General features: G+C 42.7%; 1 protein-coding gene across 2 annotated transcripts in view; it reads left to right on the forward strand.

The window, feature by feature from the left end:
- The first annotated feature begins 10,405 nt into the window (after positions 1 to 10,405).
- Positions 10,406 to 27,987, forward strand: part of NBEA (neurobeachin) — a 433,179-nt gene continuing 415,597 nt past the window's right edge. For both annotated transcript variants that reach the window (XM_056858518.1, XM_056858519.1), the window contains exon 1: positions 10,406 to 10,726. In XM_056858518.1, coding sequence (XP_056714496.1) covers positions 10,406 to 10,726 — 321 coding nt within the window. The remainder of the gene's footprint in view (positions 10,727 to 27,987) is intronic.

Here is a 27,987-nt window from a genome sequence, read left to right on the forward strand (position 1 = left end):
GTTTCATAACATTGACAACTATTTATCTTAGCAAAAAAATAATAATCTTAATGAGGTTTAACAGTGAAAGCCAAGTATGCCATTTAAGAATTTAAGAACTGAAATTATGCAGCTTCTCATATGGTACTTTAATACCAATTATCAAAGTTGTTTGATTTTAAGAAACACATCTTTAGAAAACACATTCTTCTTTTTTTGTTAAACATTCTACAGTACAATTTTTTTTGTGAAAGAAATCACCCATCTAACTGAGCCTTCCCTAAAATCTGTAACTGATGATTGAAACTACTCAGGTTTGACAGCCAGACATACTATATGTAGCTTTCCTAAACACAGGTAATTTGATCAGCCAATCTGTTCAGTTCCTGACAAACAACTTGAATGGTTGCCAAACAGAAACTGCTTCCCAAACCTCTTGCTGAGTAGCCACCTTAAAGGGTCCTAGCAAGAGGTTCAGAGGTGGATATCAAACACTGACTATCAGATGAACTTCTCTGTCTGTTTTCCACCCCACCACCTTCTCTCTCTGCTCCAGCAAGATGAACACAGGCAGAAGCAAGGGTGGGGATAACGGGAGTAACTGGCTTCTTTTCCCCTCTGTCCCAAACCCAGCTTTGGGTGCAGAGAAAAGGAGCATACTCCACTTGTTCTCTGCACCCCAAGCAGTTTCAAGTGGTGGTGGGGAAGAAGCACACAACTTCTCTCCTCACCCCAGCTGAAATAGCTGACAACTTTGTAGAGGGGGGATGGAGAAGTGATCTGCTTCTCTCCCCCACCCCCCACTTAGAACTTGGGCTGCAGAGAATAGAAACGTATCATGTTTGTTCTCCTGTAGATCAAGCTGTCAGTTGTGTGTGTGTGTAGATCTTGTCCTATTCTTAGCCCAGTCTTTGGTGGGTGTGGGGGGTGGGTAGACTGCTTATCACCCTCTGTGTCAAATCCTACACTTTCAACTGCAGAGAACAGGAGCAATCAACTTCTTTCCCATGCAGCTCAAGTTGACAATTTGTGGTGAGGGGAAGGAAAGGGGAATCAGATGTGCATGTGATCACCACCACCCCAACTGTCTGGGCTGAGTGATCAGAAGAACCCAACTTCCAGCTGATTCCTCCAATCAGATGAATTGGCTCCTGATCCTTCCCACCCCAACAGTACTTTGCTGGTTATATAGTAAAATTTCCTCAGCAGGGGATCATCAGCTGGCTGTTGGGCTGTGATGGCTGAAAGTAGCCAGTTCATGTGAATAGATGTGAACAGGCTGCAAACAGCCAGGCAGCCTGGCATTAATGGGAATTAACTGGCAGCCTGGTTACTAGTGGTAAACAGGATGTGAGCTGAACCAGCAGGTGTTCAAGCACCTCTACTCTCCCTACATAGTTGTTGCTTATCTCTGACCCTCTGCTTACCCAACCATTGGCTTAACTTTGGAATCTCCCATCCTGCCTCACTTGTGCCTGACATATACCGGTAACTTAACAAAACTTTAGAACATAATTACAATAGGAGCTTTAAAATCATGTGATTTGATTAATAAACAATGGGTTTTCCTCACTAGTTTAGGCATGACTCCTGGAGTATTTCTTATTATCTTACAAAATTTAAATTGGGAAATTAGATATTTAATATATGTTTTGCTTGCACAATCAATCAAACTTTTGCAAACTTTATACCTCTGCAAGGGCATATGGCTTTTTAAAAACTTCCATAATTTGGCCATTGATAGTGGATTTCCCTCCTGAAAGTTGGCTAGACAGGTTCAGCAGGTAGATTCTCTGTGCCAAATTTCAGACTTGCCAAAATTATCTTCATTTGATTAATAGACTTTTAAAGGAGTTGTGATGGAGTACTGTTTAACAAAAGTGACTATGACTGCAATCTTAAGAGCACTTTAATGGGAGTAGGCCCCACTGAATAAAATGGGGCTTCTGAGTAGACCTGCTTAGACTTGCTCCAAAAATAATAAAAATAATTTAAAAGTATCTTTTAAAATTTTTTCACACTGTTAATATTTGCCTCGAGTTTCAATCTAGAAAAAAAATGTCCCAAATGCCAAAAACGTTGCTTTAAATTGGTATGGTGGTTATGCTTAACTGCATCTTGATGGTGAAGCAGACAATTCCAGAGGGGAACATCAATTACTAGAAATCCCACACATGGCCCAAAGTGGTTCAGATGCATTGTGGTTTGGATAAAGGGTTCTTTCAATGTACTATTGCCAGCATTTTGTAGTGCTAGCTGCTGAATGAATCCGTGACCTGTCTCTTGGTTCTTGTTCCAGGTGCACCAGGCATACTAGAGGTACAGTCTCTTTTTGTATACAGGACTTATTTGGCAAGTAAAGTTACAGTTTGACTGTATGATTAGGCCCTTCATTAGCAGCTCGTAAGTTGTGCATGACTCTTGCAAACCATTCACTGTCGCAGCTCTGCAATTTCTCAAATGTAAAAGAAAAATACCCTAAAATATCATCGAGCTGTTCATGCAAACTAGACTATTTATACTTTAAATCTTCCAGTTATGTACTGTATGTGTTATTTCAATATAGTTGTGATTTAATGGTAATTGTTGGAGAAAATGCCTGAAGCAAGAATGCAGTTTTACACTATGCCATCTCCTGCTGTTAGCAGTTCTGTAACATTCAGGAAAAGAACAATAGCCAGGAAAAATCATCTGTCTGAACAAATGTTTTCTTCTTGTTTCTATAGCTGACATAGAACTATGCACTAGTTTGCAAAGCAACATAGCTGGTGCTGACTCGGATTATTTTAAGCTATAGGGTAGTTGTCAAACAAATTGAATCTTGCCTTAGAATGTAAATACACAGGTAAAATACTACTTTCAGAAGTAATGCATGTTAGTATGCCACCTATTATTTGTCACATGTGTATTTCATCCTTTCTCCACTGAACTGAGGACAGCATGAATGAAGTTATCTAGTTAAATCTTCACAAGAGCTCTGCGCAATAGATTATGCTGCAACATGTGATTTATGAAAGGGCACTCAACAAACTATAAGGCGCCCTGTGGTGCAGAGTGGTAAACTGCAGTACTGCAGTCAAAGCTCTGCTCGTGACATGAGTTCGATCCCTACAGAAATCGGTTTCAAGTAGCTGGCTCAAGGTTGACTCAGCCTTTCATCCTTCCAATGTCGGTAAAATGAGTATCCAGCTTGCTGAGGGTAAAGTGTAGACGACTGGGGAAGGCAATGGCAAACCACCCCATAAACATAGTCTGCCTTGTAAACAATGTGATGGGACGTCACCCCATGGGTCAGTAATGACCCGGTATTTGCACAGGGGACTACCTTTACCAATAAACTATGGGGGAAGCTGAACCAAAGCCTTGCATCCAGTTAATTACACAGCATTGACTCAGTAATACCAACTTTAGTATGAGTCAAGGGAGGCTGTGGCTTGGGAGTCATGTGTGGCTTTTTGACAGTTCAGCTGTGGCTCTTGATCCAGCACAGGCACCCTCCCCCCTCGCTTGTAGGTCTTAGCATCCTGCCTGACATGCTGATGGGCTACTGGGCAACACTTGCCTTTTCAGCATCTTGGGTTGCATACATCACCAACAGCAAATAGTAATACCAGCAAAGTGAAGGGGCATAGTCAGCTTACAGAGAAGAGGGAGGGGAACAGCACAGAGAATAAGCACAAACGCAAACCAAGGCACGGAGAAGTGAGAATTCAGTCCTGCATTGCCCACCTTGTGGGTATCTTTGGCTTGCTACATTTTGTATACAGTGCCTAGAACACATATTTGCAAAACAAACGTGTAACAGTAATTCTGATAACTACATGGAAATGCTAATAGGAATGAAAATTCTCAATAATTCAAGAGCTGGAGGAAAGCGCATCCCATGGAACTCTTCTTGACATCCTCCACCCCCCCCAGTAAAACTGCTGTCTTACCCATAGCACGGTGGCATGTAAAGTTATTTCTATATGATAAGTATCTGATGCATGTCCTACCCACATTTAGATTTGTCTTAGTAAAGGTAATTGCAGCATAAGATATTAATAAGTAATATGTAATTCTGGCCCATACTAAAATATCAAAAGAGATATGAAGCAATGCAGTAGGGAAAATGCAGTAGGGAAAAACAAGTTCTCTCTCCCCCCCCCCCCATTTTTCTAATAGTAAAACTGGGAGCTTTGGCAACCTTTAGTTTCTTATGAAATATTTTTTCTTCATGAATAAGGGTAAGTTTCACTCCAGATCTGTTGATGGTGCTTAATACCGTTTCTGTATAAAGACTAAATCCAAATAATAAACCTTTTGTTCATTACAAAATTTATGGTTTCTGTTTTTAACTTTTATTTATTCCTACTCTTCAAATGACAGCAACAAAGATATATGGGTTTGGTAAATGCCTGTGCTCAAACACTTCTGTAGTCTGTATTTGAACTTGGACTTGCCTGCTGTTGTCATTGAGCTCCACGTTCACTGGCGCTCTGATGTCTATCAGCCTTGAAAACTGTTTTGCTTCTTGAACAAGCTGTTTCTTGCCTATTGATCATCTACTCACATGGTCTGGTCTATTCTTGATTTAGGATTTTACTCTGGAAGTGAACAAGTATCCACACAAGCATGAAACTGAATGACATGCTGCAGGTCAAAATGTGATAGAATGGGTTATAAGTGTGTGTATGGAATGCTGTGGCACAAGTCTGTGTGTGAAGATGGAACAGCAAGCTCAGAATAGCTCTGTGTTATTTTTATTATTATTGCAACTTGCCTTTATCATTTTCTCTCTTTGCACTGAACCTTCACTGAAGAACAAAATGTCCACCAACCCATCTGAGCTAGATAGCAAGGCATGGTTGTTTACTCACATGTATGCATCCAACTTAAAAAAAAAAGATTTACCAGCAGAGCCCAGCACAACACTATTTAAGAGAGAATTAGGCTTTATTTGATAAAAGAGAAAATAACATTTTTGGCCATTCCAATCAATTTTTGATCACTGCTATGAGTTTTAGAATGTGAAGGGCAGAATGCATTTATTTACAACGTATCAGTTTGCTTGTCAATTTTTACTCTTCACCGTGACAAAATAAAGTATTTATACTATGAAACAAATTTACTAGTATCATAAGAACAAAATAAAGTCATAAAAACATTACCTGCTCCAAATGTTTCACCATTACACATAGAAGCTTTAAAAAAAAAAAAAAACTACATGAATTGCATGGAGCAGAAGACGGTAAAGTAACAACACAAGTTGTTCTTTTGGATTCCATCTATAATAACAGTGTTTCTAAAACTGAACTTTAAAAAGGCATTCTGAACATTTTGAAGCTTTGATTATAGATAAAAACTACTTTTGTAGTTACCTTTTTACTTGATTTAAATGCATCTTCTCCAATGAATTATGTTAGTAATATAGCATTACACATCACAGAAATGATAAAAGATTATAGTGAATTTCTACCAAGGCTGAAATTCCAAGCTACGGAGAAAATATTTGATCAGTACAAATTATCAGTACAAGGCCTGATATAAAGAAGGGGGAGTCTTGCCACTGATTGGAGATAGTTTCTTTGTTCCTGACTCCAAAAAAATCCAAGCTACATTCTGAGACAGGTGAAAGACAAATGAAGAATAGCAGGGTCATTTTGATAACACCTTCATATAAACATAACCTGTCCCCGCACCCAAGAATGAGCTCTGAAAATCTGTTTCTGTGAATTTTTAGCATGGCTAAGTTTGAAATGGCGGAAAGTCAGTTTGCAGAAAGAGTATATTGGCTATTTCATGAGAAGCTAACAGCCTATCTTCCTCCCAGTTCTCCAAGCAGTTTTGTGATGATTTTTACCATTTAGGTTCATAAGGTGGCAGATGAACATTAATACACATCTAACATAGACCTGCAGATTTAAAATATTTTAAAATAAAAGGTCAATTTCACTGACCCATAAGAGAAAGGACAACTGATATTAGAGCCAGCATTAAAACTTGAGCTATATTACACTGGAGAAGGGCAGACTGAAGTCTAAATGCAAACGAGTCTCTTGCAAGCATACTGAAGAAGGAAAGGAAGAACACTGTTCAGAATAAATTTTATTTCCATTGTTGAAAACAACTAATCCTTCTCAGATATATACACCATCATATCAAAGTACACTATTATAGGTATGTTGTCTGGTATAAAATTCTACCTTCATTGTTGAATGGCTCAATGGAAATGAGTATTGATACAGCAGGCAACATTTTGATTAACTGGTTCACTTCAAACAGTACTTGTATGTATATACACACAATTTTCTCTGATGAATGCTTAGTGTGATTTCCATATGGCTACTTCATTACCAGCAAATGTAGTTTTAAAAATCTGCCTTCCTGGTTATGCAATCATTCTTGGAAAAAGATTCCCAAAAGGAACCCTAAAAACAATGTGTTTATCTGGCAGACTATATTAAGATGGCATTATCTGATAACTTCCAGATTTATTTTCACACTTCCAGAATCAACATTTTAGTCAAATGTGGGGGTTTAAAAAAATCCAATTATAAAACTTAGCAGGACATGTTTGCAAGTGTCTTTAGCTGAGCAGGAGCTAGCTCAGTGCAGTCATCATCATTGTTCTGGAGAGCATTTTTTATAAATGGAACATAGCTGTAGTATAATGGAATCGTTCAGGAGGATGCTTTTTTAGAAAAGAAACAGGACTGTAGTCTACTCCAATGTTTATTGTATGTTTTGTCCTGTTCTTGTTGCATCATCCTCTACTTTATAAATTCCATTTCCTGCATTGTTTGTATTACAATAGTTCCCAACCTTTTCGAGTATGAGAACTACTTTTTAACATCAATTTTGCGGACCCCCACATGATAGTTGTCGTAATATTGGTATCTGACGACTGAGAGAATTCATGACAAAAAGCTACTATTAATTCAGTAACGCTTTTAAATTGATTATATTTGATTAATTTAACACCATCTAATAACATTTGTAAAATAGTTATATATGGGTGTGTGAAAGAGAAACATTTAATTTGTTCAGTCTCCAGAAGGTATATGTGTTTCTATACTATACTGAATGGTTTAAAGAGATGTCTGCTGCTGTTTTGCAGCTTTTAGAGACTGAAAGTCTGGTTGAAGGATAGACAGTACAGACCAATGACTATGTTTGTATAGTTTGGAGTTACTGGTATAGCTTTGTAGAATTACCCCTTTGCTGACAGTTAGCGTTATGAGAATTCCCTTGGATGCCCAATGAGCTTTCAGTTGTTATCAGAACAATTGGTGGATGCTTATTTATTTTGATTTTAACACTGCTTTTCTATGTGAGGTTGGCTCCCAAGGGAGCTAACAGGTATCCGAATCCAACACAAATAATGATTAAAGAGCAATACAAAATGTTTTTTTTATGCAGAGAATTCTCATTTGTGCTGGATTCAGGCATGATTAATTCGAAGTACATGTAACTGCCATGGATATATAACTCCCAGGAGGGCTTTTGCCGGAATAAATTTTGTTATTATTTAATGTGCTGCTGGACTTCTGTTTTACCTTGCTGCTTAAGATTAACATGGCTACCCATTGGGACTTGATGAGGAGTTGCCTCAGTCTCCTGTGCTAAGTATCAATAGGTGGTTGTGATGCTCCCAGTACCCTGTTCAAGGTGGCAATGGCTCTGCCACCTTGGGAAGGGGGTGTCATTTGTTAATTAAAATGCTTACACCCATGGTCTATTTTTTTAATGCTCATGAAATGCAATAAGGAAAAGCCTTTGAATCCCCAGGATCAAAAGAGCAACAACTACACAAGTACTGCATGGTGAACCCAAATGAATAGAAAAGCCCACTGTGTCCTGCAAGACCTTCAGGTAATGGATGGAGGTGGGGGGGGGGGAAGGCAGGGTTGCCAGGTTCTTCTTCGCCACTGGTGGGAGGTTTTCAGGGGCGGAGCCTGAGGATGCCATAGAGTCCAATTGCCAAAGTGGCCATTTTCTCCAGGTGAACTGATCTCTATCGGCTGGAGGTCAGTTGTAATAGCAGGAGATCTCCAGCTTCTACCTGGAGGTTGGCAATCTTGGGAGGTGGGGAAGGCCGTTGCATTTCCCATCTAGGGTTGCCAGATGAATACCTGAAGGAAACCACCACTTATTCATGGAAGGTTTTGCCTTGGATTTGCCACTCTATAGATGCACATTTTCCCCATCCAAATTCTCAGAACTCTGCATGGGGGCTTATTATTAAGTTTTGAGAATATGGATGGGGGGGGGGAGAGAGAAGTGCATCTAAACAGTGGCAAACCCAAGGCAAAACCTTCCGTGAATAAATGGCCCCCTGGGAGCCTCGGTGCTGGTTTCTCATGATAAGCGGTGGTTATTTGGAAAACCCCATTTTCTCCTCAACGGACTTTGGGTCAGGAGCAGCAGAGCCTCGGCAGATGTCCCCCAGGGGACTGACTGAACAGCGGAAGCCCTCGCTTTCGACAGGCAGCCAGATCCCCTCACACGGGGATTCGCCTCTCCCTCAGGCAGGGCCGCGGGAGGTGGGTGGGTACTCATTTCATTTCATTTCATTAACCTTTATTGGCATACCAAAAGACAGAGATAAAACAACAATATACCTTCAAAGGGCAATACATATAAGTTACAAGTCGGGTTAATAAAACTTTTCTTGTTCTTTAAGAACTCCTGTAAGAAATTCAGCCACGGTAGCCGTAATTTTAGGATCATGATCACTCAAGAGAAATTTGCATTTCACTTCCATTACTCCTGTATCTCTTGTACTGGAGCAAAGTAAATAGCAGTTTATCCCGCAGAGTCACATAGAAGGGGCAATCTAAAAGGATGTGGTCAATTGTATCGAACAAATTTAAACCGCGTGTGCATAAGCGTTCATGTCTAGGGATCTGAAGGTATCGGCCTAAGAACATCCTAGATGGGAATGCGTTGTGTGTGTGTTAAGTGCCGTCAAGTCGCTTCCCACTCATGGCGACCCTATGAATGAAAGTCCTCCAAAATGTCCTATCTTTGACAGCCCTGCTCAGATCCTGCAAATTGAAGGCTGTGGCTTTAACCCTAGCTAATAGAAAAGCGCGGCTACGTTATCTAGATACCTAGCCATTTTACCTGATCCATTAGTAAGGCCTAGGGCCGCAGGAGAACAGTTGGGGGGGGGGGGAAGAGCTGGGTTAAAATTCTGCAATTCTATATCAAGGAAACGTTGCCTGATTCTTTCGAAGATGTAAGATTCATTGGCCAGAGCAAGGTTATCAGAACACAGAACCATTATTGGCATTTACAGTAACAAAACAAACAGGTAAAGCAGCTAGATATGGATCTAAAAAAGGAATGAATACACAGTTCATCAATAAATTTTATAATAAACAATTAAACGAGGGTTCCCCTCCTCCTTTCTCCCTCCTTTAGGACCTTGGCCAGGAACTCGGCTACTTGAGTGGTAACTTCGAAGCTTTTGTCATCCAATAAATGGCAAGGTTATCTGAATCAATTCCGATTGGGCAGAGTCGAGATGTAATCAATATGTCCCATGAGAAATAACGAAGTTCACTTTTTGAAAGATATAAAAGGGAACCTGGCTCCGTTTGAAAATGTAATTTGGGTGGGTCCTGCAGGGAGGGGCGCCGACGCCTGCTTCTTCTCTCGCCGCCGCGGTCCTCGTGCGCCCCTCCCCCGCCCCAAGGCTCTACGCAGCCCGGGTCTCCTCGCGCTGCCGTTGCTGCGTCAACGGTCGGGACAGAGCTCTTCCCCCGAGCGCGCGAGAGAAGGGGGGGGGGGCGCCGCGCGCGCGCGTTGTATAATCCCTCACGCCGTCGCCTTCTCCCGCCAAAAAAAGCGGGGCCGCTGAGGGAAGCGGCCCCCGCCTCTCGCCCGGCGTTTTCTGAGGCGAATGTGAGGGGAAGGCAGGGAGGGTGAGGGGCGGAGGAAATAGGGGGGGGGGGGCTCTACGAGGCGGCCGAGGGAGCCGGGCCACTCCCCCCACACGGGCTCCGCCGCGCAGGCGCCCTGGCCGCTACCGCAGGCAGGGGGCGGCAACATGGCGGAGTGAGCGGCGGCGGCAGCGGCGGCTGTTCTGGCTCCACAACAACAGCGGGAGCTGCAGGGAAACCCGCTCCCGGGGCCTGCTTCCCTCTCCCGCTTCCCTCCGCCGTTGCGGCGCGGCTGCCCGAGGAGGTGCGGGCGAGAGGCGGCGGCGGCTAACGGGGCAGCGGCGCCCATAATAACCCCTCATTATAGAGGCGGGTGGGGGAGCGGCGGCCGGGACGGTCCTTGGGAGGCGGCGGCGGCGGCTCGGGTCCGCTCTCTGCGGCCCCGCCGGGCGCTGCTGCGGTTTTGCGGCTGCGGTGGATGCGCAGCTCCTCGGCCAGGGCGGAGCGCGGCGGCGGCGGCGGCGGCGGCAGGTACTGTCGGCAGCATCCGGGGATAGATGGCGAGCGAGAAGCCGTCGTCGGGGCCGGAGCCGCAGCCCGCGGGGCTCATCGCTGTCGGCGCCAGCAGCAGCGGCGGTGGAGGTGTCGGCGGCTCCGGGGGAGCAGGAGGAGGAGGAGGAGGTAGCGGCGGCGGCGGCTCGGCGGCCGTGATGGGGGAGCGGAGGGCGTCGAGCTCCGGGCCGGTGGTGCTGCCCGCCGGGATGATCAACCCGTCGGTGCCCATCCGCAACATCCGCATGAAATTCGCCGTCTTGATCGGGCTCATCCAAGTCGGGGAGGTCAGCAACCGGGACATCGTGGAGACCGTGTTGAACCTGGTAAGGGGGAGCCGCGCTCTGCCTCGCCCCCCACCCCTGCACAGAGAGCTCTTGGGGATTGGCTGCCCACCCCCTCCCCAGGTAGAAAAAGTGGGCGAGGTAGGAAAAGTGAGTCTGGGAGGCACTCTGGTCGATATCCCTCCCTCCCTTCCTCCCTCGGTCCCCCTCTGGTGTCTCTTCTGGCTTTGGATGTCCCCGACTACTCTTGTACCCTCTAACTCAGTGGTTCTCAACCTTTTTGGCTCCATTCCCCCCTTTCACCATTGTTCAGAATATAGCCCCCCCTTCCCATTCTAACTTAAAATTAAAAACAAACTACAATTTTTAAGATTGTACATAATGTACAGGACCTCGCACTTTGCTGAATAGTGTTCCCAATTCCCTCCCTGGAACGGAGGGGGGGAGGGGGATTCACCCCTTGTTGAAAACCCCTGCTCTAACTGCTCTGTCATCCTGTCTCTCCCCCCCCATGGTCTCTAATGCCTCTTGTTCTTCCCCTTAACATCCCTCTCCTCTGCACAGAAACTTAAGGAGGGCTTTCTTGCTGAACTACTTATTTGCTAGTAACCCAAGAGAGGTTCCCCACCCCATCACAATCTGCTGAGTTTTGGAGGGGCTCCCTATAGCAGCCACATGTATTCTTTCTGCCCTCGTTAATTAACATGCTTCTGCCCGGTACATGGGACTACCTCCTCCCTTCAGCTGACAGATTTCCTAGAGCCACTTACTGACCCTTCCATAGGCCCTGAGGCAGATAAATCCCTCACTTCCGGAAGTGATACCTTTTTACTTTACTGTGAATCCATGGTTGCGTCTCTTCCATCCACCTTCCACTGCAAGGACACGGTTCTTTTCTTTTTATGACTTGTGCCCAGAGTGACTTCAGTTTTTATCAGTACTCATTCCATCTGATCTGTGGGTTCTGTTCAGTTTGTTTTCTTGCCTTGTCCCTGAGCAGCCTGCTGTATGAAAGGTTCCTTTCTCACATTGGACCATGCGGTTCTGTTCTTTGCTTCTTTAAATGACTGTAAAGGGGGATTTATTTTTGTACCCAGTTCTCAAGTTCAGGTGCTCACAGATAGCTTTATAATCTTGTGACTGTAGTCTGCTCCCAGGCTGCGGGATTTGATAGTACATCTATTTTTAATTGTATAAGATTAAAGAACAGCCCCAGATGGCGTCTTTCCTCTGTGGCTGAAACGTGTGAATGATTTAACCCTATTACCTTGCAGTTAGTTGAGCTTGATATTTTGGAGAGAGGTTTTGTATCTTCTAATCTGTTGATATTGGTGGACTGTTATTACTTTGTTGCACTGGGTGGCTTAATTGCCTTTATTGTTTGAAATACATTTCCTGCCCATCCTCTGTTGGCAAATGGTGCTGATCCCCACCAGTCGAACATATATAGAAGAAGCAACATTTCATGTTACCTGATGTACCTCTGTAGTCACTTCATAGTGTGAAGTAGGTACTGCAGAACTGTATGACAGTGTTTTAGCACTACCTAAACCAGAGTCTGGAAATCTACAGAAATCTAGTGAGAGGAATAAATAGGTCCTAGAAATGAATCACTTCCAATTATGAGCACTTTGATACCTCTTTTGAAAGCAAGATTTGTTGTGGGAAAGCTGATGAAACAATGAATGAATGGGAATATCCCATTTTGGGTATAAAGTAAGTAGCAGATCTGCTGCTGTATGGCAGGTAAAATGTTTTGGAAGCAAGAAGTTTCAAGTTAACTTGATATTAATTTTGTTGCAGACAGCCACAGAAATGGGATTACGCTGGTTAGTTTGAAATTATACACCTTCTTGGAGTTTAGTAAATATTCACATCTGACAAGTCCGACAGAATGGCAGAATGACTGCTGCGCACAGACAAGTAGGCTGTTTAATATTTATAGCTTTATGGATGAACAAGAGTTAAAGCTCTGATGGCTTGAGGGGGCTGAGACAAAGATGAAAAACTGTTGGCCTTTCCTCAGCATTAGCGCCTATTTTTTTCATACTTTAAAAAAATTATCTAAAAGGATGGTTAAGTTGCTGTGACATGGTACTTGCTATGACTTTTATTTCAAAGTGGCCGTGGAATAGGTCAATATGTAACATTTAATTAAGCAGCTTCAAGTAGATCATACTTAATCCATTTCCTGGACTGTTTTTGTCATCATCTATTGTTTTGGTAATTAAGGAAATTAAACCTCTGGGAACTTGTAGGTATAGCAGGAAGTACTACTTTCATAAGCCTAACACTAGTGTGTTGGTGTGAGTTTTCTGTCATTGCTTATAAATATGTAGAATGCACTTCAAATTCACGTAGAGGATTTTGTTATTGTTGAAATGCACATGCTTGTTGTATTCAGTGGCGTCCATTGGATGTGTTTTCCAGCAAAGGCAGGGGGAGGCATTCAGAAGCTGCTGCAGTAGCAGTGAATTCTGCACTAGCAGTACTGAGCAAATGTGAAATAGCAGAGGAAAGAGCATTAAGAAAAGATTGTGTAGTTTCTCCTATGGTACAAAATAGCCTACTGAGAACTTTCTTTTTAAAAAATACCAAACTGAAAGCTGCACTCCCTCGCAAGGAAAACCAGTTCTAGTTTTGAAAATGAGAAAAGCAACATTACAAAGGTCTGGTTTTAACTACCATAAAAGATCACTTGCTTTGTGTTATTGATACCAGCTCCATCTAGTTAATTTGAAATTAATTTAATATTTGTACAAGGGGAAGAGGAAGGATAGGTGGAAGCTTGAAGATGGGAAAGGCTTTAGTGTCAATCTATGAATGGATTTCTAACAGTTGTAATGTGAATGGGTAACAATTGAAGTTGTATTCCAAACTGCTGCTTTTTAGGTTATTAGCCCCGTGGCGCAGAGTGGTAAGCTGCAGTACTGCAGTCCAAGCTCTGCTCACAACCTGAGTTCAATCCCGACGGAAGTTGGTTTCAGGTAGCCGGCTCAAGGTTGGCTCAGCCTTCCATCCTTCCGTGGTCGGTAAAATGAGTACCCAGCTTGCCTGGGGGTAAAGGGAAGATGACTGGGGAAGGCACTGGCAAACCACCCCGTAAACAAAGTCTGCCTAGTAAACGTCAGGATGCGATGTCACCCCATGGGTCAGGAATGACCCGATGCTTGCACAGGGGACCTTTACCTTTAGAAGGTATAGGGTTTGATCCAGCTTAACTTGGCAATTTCCACTGGTTCCCCCTTCCTCCTGCAGACTCCCCTCAGTCATTCATCAGGATCTGCTATCCCCTAGAACCAGCATTTAGTGGAGATCAGTGGGCTTCAGTGGGAGGGAGGAGGCAGAAAAGTTCTTTCCATTGATGGAAAATTTAGTCTGGACTCAACCCATTGAGTTTATCTGACAGACAGTCCTCAATTTTCCGTATCAGTAATTTTTGAAATGTTTTTCTTGTTGAGAGTTGGTATTAGACAGATCATCTAAAATTTGATTTGCAGCTCAAATTCTGATATTTTATCTTTTTATGGAAAAATAGCTCTTGGTGTGCGCTGGAAACATCTGACAGAATTTGGAAGTTTAGGTTATGATCTGCTTGATTGTAATTACAGAAGATCTGGAGAGTAAAAACATTAAAATTCATACCTTATGAAACATTTTAAAGTTTGTACTGAACATCAGTACAAACAGGTGTTTTAGAACAGCAGCTTAAATTTTAATTCATTTTCATACCGAGAGCCCTAAATATGAATTGCATTGCATTGGCTACTACATACTGGAACCATTTTTGAGGATTTATGTAGAACAAATTCTCATCTGTGAGTCAGTGAAGAGTTGAAGCCAATAGTAGAGATTGATGTTTAAATATCTGAATATGTCATGCACTATTTATTGTCAAAAGTAGGTAGATTGTTTTCCATTGTCAAAGTATTTCAGGTTTGATTCAAACCTAAAGCTGGAATTATGCATTCTGAATAACCTTCCATTTTAAATGTGGGTTCATTTAACAATATTACATATGCTTTGTGCCATTTAAAATTAAGTATTTTTTCTCTGAAGTTTAGCAATAAACTTTAGATAAAGTTTCCAGGGAATTTTTGTCCAGAGGAGTGGTTAAAACACTTAGGGCTGTTTAGTTTGGAAAGAAGGCGACTAAGGGGAGACATAGAGGTCTATAAAATTATGCATGGTTTGGAGAGAGTGGACAGGGAGAAGCTTTTGTCCATCTCTCAAAATACTAGAACGCGGGGTCATCTTCTGAAGCTGGAGGGTAAGAGATTCAAAACTGATAAAAGGAAGTATTTCTTCACGCAATGCATAGTTAAATTAAGGAACTCCCTGCCCCAGGATGTGGTGATGGCTACGACCTTGGAAGGCTTTAAGAGGGGAGTGGACATGTTCATGGAGGAGAGAGGTATTCATGGCTACTAGTTAAAATGGATACTAGTCATGATGCATACCTATTCTCTCCAGGATCAGAGGAGCATGTCGAATATATTAGGTGCTGTGGAACACAGGCATTATGGTACTGCTGCAGTTGTCTGTTTTGGGGCTTCCAAGAGGCACTTGGTTGGCCATTGTGTGTACAGACTGCTGGACTTGATGGGCCTTGGTCTCATCCGGCATGGCTTTTCTTATGTTCTTAAAATTTTGTAATAGATACTGTTGACCTGAAGCGATATACGTTCCCAAGTTTTGACAAAATTGGAAAGTGGCTGTAGAATGGGGTTAAATTTAGGTGAATGAAGAACATGATTCCTGTCTGTTTGGAAAGTGTTTCAAAAAGGCTGATGCTTTAGAGGGATTAGATCCATTTGAGTGGAGTTGACATATGCAGAGCAGGGCATGTTTACAGAACCTACCTTAATGTTTGAAAAGCAGCTTGGTATAGTGGCCAAGAATGCTTCCTATCAACTGCACCTGATTCGTCAACTCTAATCCTTCTTAGACTCAGTTGATCTGATGCATGCTATTCTAACCTTGTGGTTGGACTACTGTAATGAACTTTGCATTTGGCTGCCCTTGAAGACAACCTAGAAACTTCAGTTGGTTCAGAATGCAGTAGCCTGATTACTGTCAGGAACTAGCTGATGGGAACATATCTGCCTATCTTAAAACAACGACAGTGGCTGCTAGTTTATTTCCAAGTCTATTTCAAGGTGCTAGTTATGACCTTTAACACTTTTCACAGCATAAGACCCACATGTCTCCTCCCAAATATCCTCATTACTAACTCCGATCTTCAGGCTATTATTACCTGTTGGCTGTTGCAATACAATCTCAAAACTACTCTCTGATATTGCAAGATTGTCATTTACTGCCTACTCCAAAACCAGTTTCTCATGAACACATGAAGATGCCTTATACTGGATCAAACCATTGGTCTGACAAGGTCAGTATGGTCTACTCAGACTGGCAGTGGCTTTCCAGCATCTCAGGTGGAGATCATGCCAAAAAAAAAAAATCAGCCAGAAAAACCCTGAGGTGGGATATACCTTGGAGAAAATAATGTCATGCTTACTAGGATGCCACTCTGCTTAGGTCTGAAGTGTTACAGTGCAATCCTATGCAGAGTTACTCCATTCTAAGCCCATTGACCTCAGCGGGCTTATACTGGGCTGACTCTGCATAGGATTGCAATGTTAGCCTAACAACTAGCATTGCCTAAAAAAACACATTTTTTTTCTTCCCCTTGCTTATATTTTTCTTTCTCTAATGCTCATGTTTGGTGAGAGCAGCACCACAAATTTCTTCTAATTCCCTGAACATTATGAAACAAGTTACAGAAAAGTGAAGTAATGGCATTAGTGTCGCCATCAGCACTGTTCAGCTAACTTGCTGGCTACCTCCAGGGGATGTGTATTTCTGGGTGTGGAGTCCACAAAGATAGTGGAAACCATAAATTTAGCCCTTGGAATTGTTACCTGCTGCTACACTAAATACCCAGCTTGAACTGTGAGATCTCCTCCCCCAAGTTCTCTGTGCAGTGCTGAGTAGGCGGGTAGTCAGCATTTCAGTTTAGGCCAGATGTGAGATGCCAGTCTATTCCCTTTCTGTTTTCTTTGGTGTTCATAAGAATGCAAGGGAATGGAGCAATGCCTTTGTGGAATGTTGTGGATGAAGTCAGAAATAGCATAAGATGCCACTTCTTTCCCAGCACCAAGACGTCACTGCTTTCCTGATGCCATGCGAGCGTCTCTTCTTTTGCATCTTTTATGGGGAAAGGTTGGCTGCATCAGTAGTGGCTTATGTTGCTTCCAAAGCCTGACAGCTTGCAATAGATTCTCAAGGGGGGGAAGAGCCATGGCTGGCTACCCTATAAGTCAAAAGCAGTTAAACCCTGTTCTTGGTATTGTCAGCTGCTGTTTCTGGCCTTCAGTGTAGTTAAGCAATTTGTGGTGGGAGTTGAAGCTGTCAAGGTCCCTTCTAGGCTAAGAAAATCCTGTGTGATTTTGCTGTTGCAGTAGCACATCCATGCTGGTACTTAAGCTAGTGGTTCTAAAGAAAATGTAAACTATTGTCTGTAGTAATGCATTGATAAAGGCTTCCAAAATCTGATGTAAATGTAGCTATATGGGTTGGGTCCCTATTGATTTCCCTTTCCCAAAGTCATGTTCATGAAAGTAGAGTTTACAGAAAAATTGCTAACTGCAAAGTTGTTGTTGCTAATGGAACTTTTTACATGCTTCCATGAAGAAAACTACATTTGTTACCTTAAAAGTTATAACTGGTATAATGATAGAATGGCATTGCCCTTCAAGATTTCTCATGGCTGCCCCCTTTACTTTTTGTTGTCTCTGCTGTGCTGTTCCTCCTGATTTGAACCATAGCTTATCAGATGCATAGAAAGCCCACACTGTTCTATATGACTATTTCCACAATCATCTACTTAAAATGCTATGTTTGAATATGTGAATTGAAACCATAGAGCTGGAATAAGATGAAAAGTCTATATAACTTACTGAAGGACATATAACAAAGATATGAGTTCCATTTGACAGACCTTTCAAAAGAAGCTTGAAATGTTCAGTGTCATCTCAGAATGAACCCCAACGTTTTAGCCTTGAAAACTTACAATTCACAGAAAAGGAATACATTAAATGTATTTCAAGTAAACATGCTAACATTTCAACAAAGCAAGTAATATGTTCACAAGAGAGCTTGTTTACATTATTGTGGGGGGAAAGAGCATGCTGTACTTGTTGGCATTTACAGTGAAATTTCAGCTTTTAATTTTTTTGTGATAGTGGGTAACTTGTGGTATATTTTAGAAGAAGAAGAGTTGGTTCTTATACCCCACTTTTCTCTACCTTTAAGGAGTCTCAAAGTGGCTCACAATCACCTTCTCTTGCCCTCCCCACAACAGACCCCCTGTGAGATAGATGGGACTGAGAGAGACAGAGATAACTGTGACTGGCCCAAGGTCACCCAGCAGGCTTCATGCATAGGAGTGGGGAAACAAACCCGGTTCACCAGATTTGAGTCCGCCGCTCATATGGAGGAGTGGGGAATCAAACCCTGTTCTCCAGATTAGAGTCTGTCGCTCCTGACCACTACACCACTCTGGCTCTTCTAATTGGTTAGAAGTCAGTTAATCATATTTTCTCATTTAATAGTATTCAGATATCAATGTATTTCTCTTACTCTGTAGTGTAAAATAATGGGTGACTACACCATGCAAGCAGCAGAATAGTGAAAGCAGTAATACTTGGGATGTGTCCTCTCCTAATTTATCTGAAATTTCAGCTACAGATCTTATGCAAATGATGTAAAATATTAAGTCTGCATTGTTGGTTGGTTTTCCTCTCTGTAAAGTAGGGAAATGAACTCAGGTTGATGTGATGATGAATGAGAAGAGTTGTGACCCTTTGCATGTGCACTATATACAAATGTTAATTGGATGTATCTTTACTTTCATTAAATTTTCTTCATAGTGAATACAGAAACTGCTTTTATGACCTTTTGCTATTATAGTAATTTTTAGTAGATTTGGGTAGGGTGGATGCCATAATTACTAGAAATAATGGCTGTTTGTACTAAACCTATACTAAAGTGGGGGAGAGGACTACTACAGTGGATTGTGCTGCTGGAGCAGTAGTTTAACTTCCTATAACTATAGAATAGTTATTTTGGGAAAATATTTACATACTGCTTTTGATGCCTTATTTTTTCATTTTGTTTAATATGCATGGACAAGAATGAGAAACACTGGGGTTAATGTGTGATTTATTCTCTTGGTAGTCTTTAGCTGAAATTGGATCCTGAAGGAGAACAGTAGTTGTGCTTACAGGCTCAAACAGTCACATAATTGGAAGCTAAAATAAGCAAGTTAAACTAAAATGAGACAATAGTTTCCTGTACTAAATGGCAAATTAAACTTATCTATTCTGCATTAATGGGTTCATAAGAAAGGCGCGGAGCTTAGTATCTTTCTATGTTTTGTTTGTTTATTTGTTTTTAGAAGTGCTTGCACAGATATAATTATGAAAGGAATTATTAAACTTAATACCAGTGGAAAAGGGATAGTCTCATTCAGATAGCAGTGCTGTGGTACTGTCTAAAATGGCCTCTGCTATTTGGCTACTGGTTGTCTTGCTGTAGGTTTCATTTGTAGTTTGTATTAGACAGGGAAATATTTCTGCCTTTGCACCTGTTGTCCTGGTGCCTTGAAAGAGAGACCAGAACAGTAACGGACATTGGGTGGAAAAGAGAACATGTAGGTTTAGACACCATGTAGATGGTAGAGATTGTGTTACCTAGTTGCCTTTCTAGTTCCCATGCCTCATCACAGTGTTACCCACCCTTTGATTTTCAGCTGGGCGGGGGGGGGGAGAGATAAGGTAGTAATTCAGACAGTATTCCCTTGCCCTCTTTAGGAAGTTGCAGGGGAACTCTGCAGTCAGGGTATACTAATGTTTGTACTCTCTGATCCTGGAAGTCAAAAGAGTTTGACAACCTTATTTGAGCATGAATACTCAGAACTGAAAGGATTCAACATGTTCAGGATCATAGCCTAATAAAACTTGACTAGCAGTAGAAATGGTTGGGATAGACTTAGTGGTGTTCACCAACAGAGATATCTGTGCTCCATCAGTTCATTACAACAGCTTACCTGCATGGGGTTTTATGGGCAGTGATGTTATCTCTCCTACCTGAGCATGGCAGGCATTTACCTGGTGGACAGCTGCTAGCTATTGAGGGGGGAAGAACTTTTATGCCAACACTACAATGGAGGTGTATAGATACATCTGTAAAATGTAGGTCTGCCCAAAGTTGGGTAGATATATAAGGGCTATGTTATGTAGAGTTACAGATAAGGGGTGGCAGTAACCTTACATCTGTGGCTCCCTACTTTCCAACTGTGAATTTTCTAAATTCTTTGCACATGTAATTATGAAAGTTATATATGTGATCCTGTTCTGTTGGGTAAAGGTACAAGTACATAGCAGTTTCATCCGTTATATCTATTACTGTGCTCAAAAGCCTTTCATTCTAAATATTGGGTATGAATGGGTTGAAGTAATTAGGAGTGGGACAGTTAAAGAAATTTCTTTCTACGCATTAATATTTTCTTATTATTATTCCCATTTTCCAAAATTGGTTTTTCAAAATGAACACTGTATTCAGGTTTTGTTAATCTTCCCTCTCTGTTCTATTATAAACGACAAATCCAGGCTTATTTTCTTTTATACATCACAAACCCCTTCCCCTCTCCTCCTTATAAATCTTTGTATTGGCTGTACTATGACACTGAGGAATCTATCCCATAGCTGAGAAAGCAGTATGTAAAGATGGTGGCAGTGCTGGTTGCTGTACTCATGTCTTTCAAAAGTTGTTATTAACTCTTTATTCAAGATGAAATAATTATAGGATTGTCATAAGTTTGAAATAATGTATTGCAGCCAACTGGATTAGACTTTGCTGTAGCTGTGTATTCCCACTTGTTATATTGTCTCTGGGGTTCTTAGTGATATGTAATTCTGCTTGTATTTTTCATAATAAAGCATTTGTGATGGCTTTGGAAATAAGCTGTGAAAACCTGGCAACCTAAGTGATGCACAAGCTTTTGTAGCAATTTTCTACACTTGTTTGCTTAAACATTTTTGACACATTTTTAAAATCTAGTTTTAAAAAAACTTCAATACTTAGTCACATGGCAATTTACAAGCCATAATTGTGGGCTGAATTTTATGTCAATAGGATAGTTTGATAAACTTCCTCATAGAAGGCTCCTGTGTAAATGTAGCTGTTATGGATTTAGAGCCTGGTCCTTTTGTAGATTAGTATCTGGTCAAGTGAGAGTAAATAGAGGGTTGGATGCTTGTCACAGTAAAGGGAAGTAATCTGTGGGCACCCTGAGGGGGTCTGTGTTTAGGACTGTGATTTAATTTGTTCATAAGAGTGGGCAGTGAAGAAGCCTGTTCTGCAGATTATTCAGGATGGAGAAAACTAAAGAAGATTGTGTGGAGTTCCAAAATATTCTCTCCAAATTTAGTGACTGGGTAATGAAGTAATAAATGAGGTTCAATATAAGTGAGCTTAAAGTGATGCATCTAAAATGGGATAAGAAACTACATTCCTTTCTGCCAGTGCTTGTTACAAGAGACACATATACAGAATGTGAATGTATCCACGTGTTGGAGTGTTCAGTAGAAAAGAATGCACATTGAATGTTGTGGTAATTCAATTACATTGAACAAACTGAATCTAAGGCCTTGTAAGAAAACCAGTGCTGCTTGGGAAGGCAGAGATCTTGAAGTACATTGTGCTTAACCCCTTGGTTAAGAGCCTAGGGGTTATATTGGATCCACTGTTACTGCTGGAGAAGCAAGTTAATATAGGTGCAAAAAACGCTTTCTTCCAAGATGCCCTGTACCTTAACTTGGCCATTCTGGCCACCTGGATCCATATCATGGTAACATCAAGACTAGACTACTGTGATGCACTCTGTATAGTTCTCCTCTCAGAGTCACCTCAGAGACTCCAATTGTTGCAGAATGCTGTAGCTCAGTAATTATCGCAAACTAGGTGGAACATGCATATTACTCACATTCTGTTGTCACTCCCATGGTTGCCAGTCAGTTACCTGGTTCAATTCAAGATATTGGCTGTTATGTACAAAGTCCTTCATGGCCTTGATATTTGCAGGACCACCTCTCTATCCTCTACCACAGCAGCTGTGCTCATCTGTGCAGGGCATTCTGCAAGTGCCACCCTGTAAATGGGAAAATCAGCATCTTCCTGCGCAGTCTTTGTTGTGGCCTACCCCCTATGGAATAGCCTGCCTCCACTCACCTGGCATTCCACCAACTGTACTGAAATGCGATAGTTCAGAAAGATGCTTTGGTAAAGGGATAGGGACTGTAGACTATACTGCTGTGTATGTATTGACTGTTGCTGTATGTAGAATCCTGCTATGTAATTTCTGTATCATTTAACATATCACATTAATGCTTATGCTTTGTTCCAGCTCTGGATTCCTGCAATCCAAATCTTATTGCATTGTTTTATCAGATGTCCCATCCTATAGATTGTGTTGATTTATACTGTATAATCTGCCTTAAGTCTCAGTGAGAAAGGCAGACGATACACAACATAAATAGAACCAAAAAGAAGAGAGTAGCTGCCAGAAAAGTGCATTGTCTGCTTCAGACAAGGGATGTAGCCCTGCTGGCAGCATAATGCTCCTGGGAAGGGAATGAGGTTTTTTGCAAGAGAGGGGAAGTGAGGCACAAGAGCAAACAAGAAGGGAAGACATGTTCACACAAGGTATCCTTGTCATATCTTTAATGGTTTACTGGGGAGAAGCAGATATGCTTCAGCCAGTTTTTGTTGCCTTAGAAAGTTTATTTGCACTGTTTTCCAGTTTGTAATCCTAGTCCTACTTCATTGTTTATTGAAGGCTCTTGCTGTCTGACTGATTTGTGTTTAATGTTTTGTAATCTACCTTAAATTTCAGTGAGAAAGATGGACTATAACAGTAATCAATGGGAGGTAAGGGCTTGAGACCAGCTGGGGGAAAGGTGGCCAAAGGGATCAAGAATGTTTGACCACCGATAGAAGTGGTTGCAATGAAATGGTTGCTGCTCAGTCAGAAAAAAAATATTGTTTTGCTTGATTTGGATCCTTGGGGGTGGGGGGAAACTGTGTGTGTGACAGCTAGGAAGTCTTCAATTTTCTAACCATGTGAGGAGATTGGGGAAAGGGGGAAAGGCAGACATGAGCGTTAGGGTTTCCAGACTTCTTGTTGTCAACCTTCTGCTTTTATTTTCTTCATAGCCAATAATGTATAGCTGCTATTTCTCAGATAATGAGAGGGATATTGTAATATGCAAACAAACTTAGTATATCAGGCTTTATTTCTACCATATATGTTTGGTATGATAATGTGCCTCTCACCTGTCCAGTGAAATCTAGAGGCAGTGCTTACAAAGTATGGTTTCTTTTGCATGAGAGAACCACTGCAAACTTCCATGTTTTTAGTATTTGTTTACAAATGAGTAGTGTGTGGTAGAAGCAAATAGGCTCCTTCAACAGGTAGTAAAACCACTGATCTTACATTAGATTTGCAAAGCAATGGTATTCAGCAAGGGTGTAGAGTTCAGCAGTGCCTACTACACCTAGGCTTCTTCAGTTCTGTATATCTCCAGTGTAAAAACTCCCAGCTCTCTGTCAGTCTCTGGGCCAAACTAGACATGATGTTAGAAGATACATGAGTGGAACTTTCCAGTATTTTGAAAAATAAATAATTGATGTGGATACAGAAGGGGGTTTAACCCCTTTCCACCAAGAATTTGCTGAACATAGTGTCACATCCACACTCCACTGCTTTAAGTCTGGGAGGGGGGAAGAAATCTTATCTTTATGGGACTTTCTGCTTCTTGGGCTGATAACAGTGCATGTGGTGGTTGTGTATGGTTTCAGCTGGTGAAAATACATAGGGTTGAAATTCCTTTTCTGTACCATGGCCCTGATCTGACTTGGGAACCCTTCCTAGCATCCATTTCTATTTTAAATATGCTTGGAAGATCTGGTCAGTATCTCCCAACATCTTGTCTAGTTTAGCCCTTTATCATCCAGTTTAAACTGCAACTGTTCTGTCTCTCTTCCACTAGTGAAAAAGTGGCTTTCAAAGGCGAGGGAAAGAGATCACTTGATTAATATTAAAGTGATAATCAGGTGATGTTAACTCAATGGAAGCTAATAATTTCAGTCATGTTAACTACAAAGAAATGTTGTTATTCTGTTACGTTCTAGGTCTGCACTGTGGCCATAATCCAGAACATGGTTGTTGTTGTTGTTTTTACTTCTTGTGTGGCCTGTGACTATTTTTTAAAGTGGACAACTGTGTTGATTGGGAAAGTGCTTCTGAAACACGGTGGTGTTTCCAAAGAAGTTTGTGACCGATCACAGGGGCTGGCTTCTTTTCAAAGAAAATAACTCAGAACCTCCTGTGGGTATATCAGACTTCAGGGTATATAATGTACTGTTAATAGAATGTTTTAATCTCAATGGTTATTGGCAGGTAAACTCTTGAGTGAGTGTAAATTTATGATGTTTATGCCAATAAAGGTATTTCTGATTCTGAGTGAGTATAATTCTGATATCACTTGGCATTTTAACATTCTAACAGAAGGGTATGAATGATTCAGCTAAAGAACTGTGTCCCTCACAGATTACAGACTGGGGGCTTGATCTCTAGCTGAAAACCAAAATAGCTGTTTGACTTAACCTTCTGATTATCTAGTTAAAAGAGTATACCATGGCTAATCCAGTTTTGTTTTATGCTGAATTTCTGAAATTAAAAACATCTCAAGAGACAACATAAAGAGAATTTATATGGAACTTCTGAGTGCAGTCCATATCCAGTTGATCAGTAGCAAAATTACATTGATTTTCAGGTGCCTCTTTAGCCCTTCTCGTTCTGGTTGGAGGTCATCTTGAAACTCGCGGGTATTACCATCACGTGCCCAGGGTAGGCAGGACCAAAAAATCTTTATTCTACTTCCTGCCGCCTGGGCGGGAACTTCCAGTTTCCGTCCTGCCTTGATCAGGGTAGCAGCTTCGTTCTTGAACTCCGACTCGTTTTCAAAGACTTTTCCTTCGTGTGTACTCCATTCGTTTTAACCTTTGTCTAGTTTTCAGTGAGTCTGTTTTCCTTTCCTCACCTCCTTTACCGTTCGTCGGCTTTAGCCGCAAACGTCCCTTTCCCCCGCTACTTTCGATTTCCCCCTCCTCCCGCTCCCCACTTCGCCCCGTTGGGCAAGATGGCGGACGCTAAGAGAGACTCTGACTCAGACCTCCTGTCTGAGGGGGTCCATGACTCAGCCCTCGTCGCTTCGACAGGGCAATGTCACAGAGAGCATTCTAACAGCCGCGGCGGCGACGCCGTGAAAGGCGCGGAAGGGCCGACCGCCCCCAAAGAGGCGCGCTCTGTTGAGCCGCCTCAAAATGGCGCGAATCACAGTGAGAGGAGAGAGACTGCAGTGACAGCCACTCCAGCTAGGAGCGCCTTAGAAGAAAGCTCTCAACTCATTCCGAAGTCTCCACCAGGGGGTAATGTAATGCGTACCGAGGCAGAGACTTCTCTAACTCGGCGGGAAATTGTGGATTTGTTTAACGGGGTGTTTGGATACGCAGGCTCAAATGATGATGGCCCTCAAGGAATCCATTTCCCCTCTCATGCAGGGCACGGGTTCAGATCCTGCTCTAATCACCTCACAACGCTCCCATCAGGGACAGGGAGACCAATCTAATCCGCAGTGGTGCACTAAAGCTGCACTCAAGGCCCCTTCCCCCACTCTCAATCCCTTCAAGCCCTGGAGGATACCTCTTCAGTGGCCCCACATTTAGAAGGCAGAGAAAAAAGGGGATTGATTCCGATGAGGACACTCTCATTCTCCTTAAAGAACAACATCCCCGTCTATTTTCAGCGGAGGATTTTCAGGGACTCTTAAGCAAGGCTCTGGTAGCCCTAGACCTCAATGAGAATCCAAACCCTGTAGCCGACTCCATTCCTAAACCCAGGAAAAAGGGAGCCAAGGAGTTCTTCCCAAGTACCAAACCTCGCATCTGGGAGATCCCATTCCCAGAATTTTTTGAAACCCAGGTACAAGCTGAATTTGACAAACCCTTGGCCAATAGACAGTCCCCTACCAATACAAGAGACTGTACACCATGGTTCCACAGGCCATGTCTCTTTCAACTTCCCCTGATTGATGCCCCGGTAGCGGCAGTTCACTCACCTGATTTACCATCTGAAGATGGAATGGGGTCAGTTAGAGACCCACTAGATAGGAAAGCGGAGATTCTTTCCAAAAAGGTTCATGAGGCCTCCGCCCTGGCAATACAAGCCTCGGCAGCAGCCTCCGTTATGACCAGAGCCTCCATCGTGTGGCTCAGGTAAATTATTCAGCTCTGTGCAGGAGAAAATCGTTAGATTGCGGAAGACCTTAAGAGACTTCTGAAGGCATCCGCATTCATGGCAGACGCATCTCTTGATGCCATGTCCCTCACAGCTCAAGCCACTTCTTCCAACATTGCTATCGGAGGAGCACTATGGGTTCGTCCCTGGCAAATGAACTCAAAAACCGAAACACTGACTATGTCATACCCCTACACTGGGGAAGACTCTTCGGGGAAAGACTAGATAAAATCCTTGTGGAGAACAAGGATAAGAAAAAGGTTCTTCCAATATCCTACAACAAGGAGGGAAGACAGTCCTCTGCCTACTCCAGTTTCAGAACTTTCCACTCTCTGGCCCCCTTCAGGCCAGAACAATGCAGGGGTTCCTGGAATAATAATAATAAGGGCTCCTTTCGCAGAAGGGGAAACAAATTTTGTCGTTTCCCCCAGGGACAACATCAATTCTCGGGCAACAATGGAGACAAGTTCTCCAAAGCCCCTAAACAGTGACGCCAAGTCACAGCCGGTGTGTGTGGGGGGGGGGAGACCCCTACGATTCCGCCACAAGTGGGAAAGGTCTTACACAGATGCATGGGTTTCTCAGGTGTTATCAACAGGTTATCTCATAGAATTCACGTCTCTCCCAAGAGACAAATTTGTGAACTCCCCAAAATCTCTCCGCAGGGACAAAGCATCAATGAACCCTGAACGCCATATCCCACCTACATCAAATTCAAGCCGTAGAACTAGTTCCTCACCCCGAAATTGGCAACGGGGTATATTCCATCTTCTCTACAGTCCCCAAGAAAAATGGGGACTGGAGGGCTATCTTGGACCTGAATCATCTAAACAAAGGGTCAGATACAGGAAATTCCATATGGAGACCCTCCGTTCCACTATGGAAGCCCTACAGGTGGGCCAGGTCCTAACCTCCTTGGACCTGAAGAAGGCATACCTTCACGTCTCTATTCCCCCTTCCACAGGAGGTTCTCAGATTTTGCTATGCCAAGAGACACTACCAATTCAGGGCACTTCCCTTCTGTCTGGCTTCTGCTCCCCACTTCCTCACCAAAATACTTGTGATGCTGGTGGCGTTACTCCGACAGGAGTGAATTACAATATTCCCACATCTAGACGACCACGGGTCTCTTGTCAATCTAGAAAAGAATCTACTGAGGCCAACACAGAGATTAGAACACCTGGGGGTCATCATAGACACTCACAGGAACCTGATATGTCTTCCACAGGACAAGATCATCAAAATCCATTCCATGACTCAGTCAGTAATCAGCTTCAGCCACGGCAGGATCATGTTCCTTGCCAAATTGCTGGGGAAGACGGTAGCCTGTCTCACCTCAGTCCCGTGGGCCAGGTTCCACTCGAGACCGCTCCAGGGAATCCTACAACCCTATCAGGATTTGATCACACACAGTGGGGTCAAGTCCTTCCCCCTACCCCGGAATTGTGCCAATCCCTCCTGTGGTGGTACCAAAACAGCAATCTCAACAGAGGGGTACATTTCGTCATAGGGGTCCAGATACAGGTATACACAGACACCAGTCTAGAGGGTTGGGGAGCTACCTGCCAGGACCAAATGGCTCAGGGCCAGTGGTCTCTAAGGGAAAGAGATTACACATAAGCATACTACAACTAAGAGCCACTCAACTGCCTCTACAGCACTTTAGGAGCCTCCTACGTCGCAGACACATTCTGATCCGCACGGACAATGTGTCCGCGAAAACGTACCTTAACAAACAGGAGGGGTCAAAGTCTCCCAGGCTCCATCAGGAAGCCGAGATCATTCTCTCCTGGGCAGAAATGTATCTTCTGTCCCTTTCAACGGAACATGTCAGGGGTGTTATCAATCTCCAGGCCGACTGGCTGAGCCGTCAGGTTCT

Source organism: Euleptes europaea, chromosome 12 (assembly GCF_029931775.1).
Source record: "Euleptes europaea isolate rEulEur1 chromosome 12, rEulEur1.hap1, whole genome shotgun sequence".
Classification (NCBI taxonomy): Eukaryota; Metazoa; Chordata; class Lepidosauria; order Squamata; family Sphaerodactylidae; genus Euleptes; species Euleptes europaea.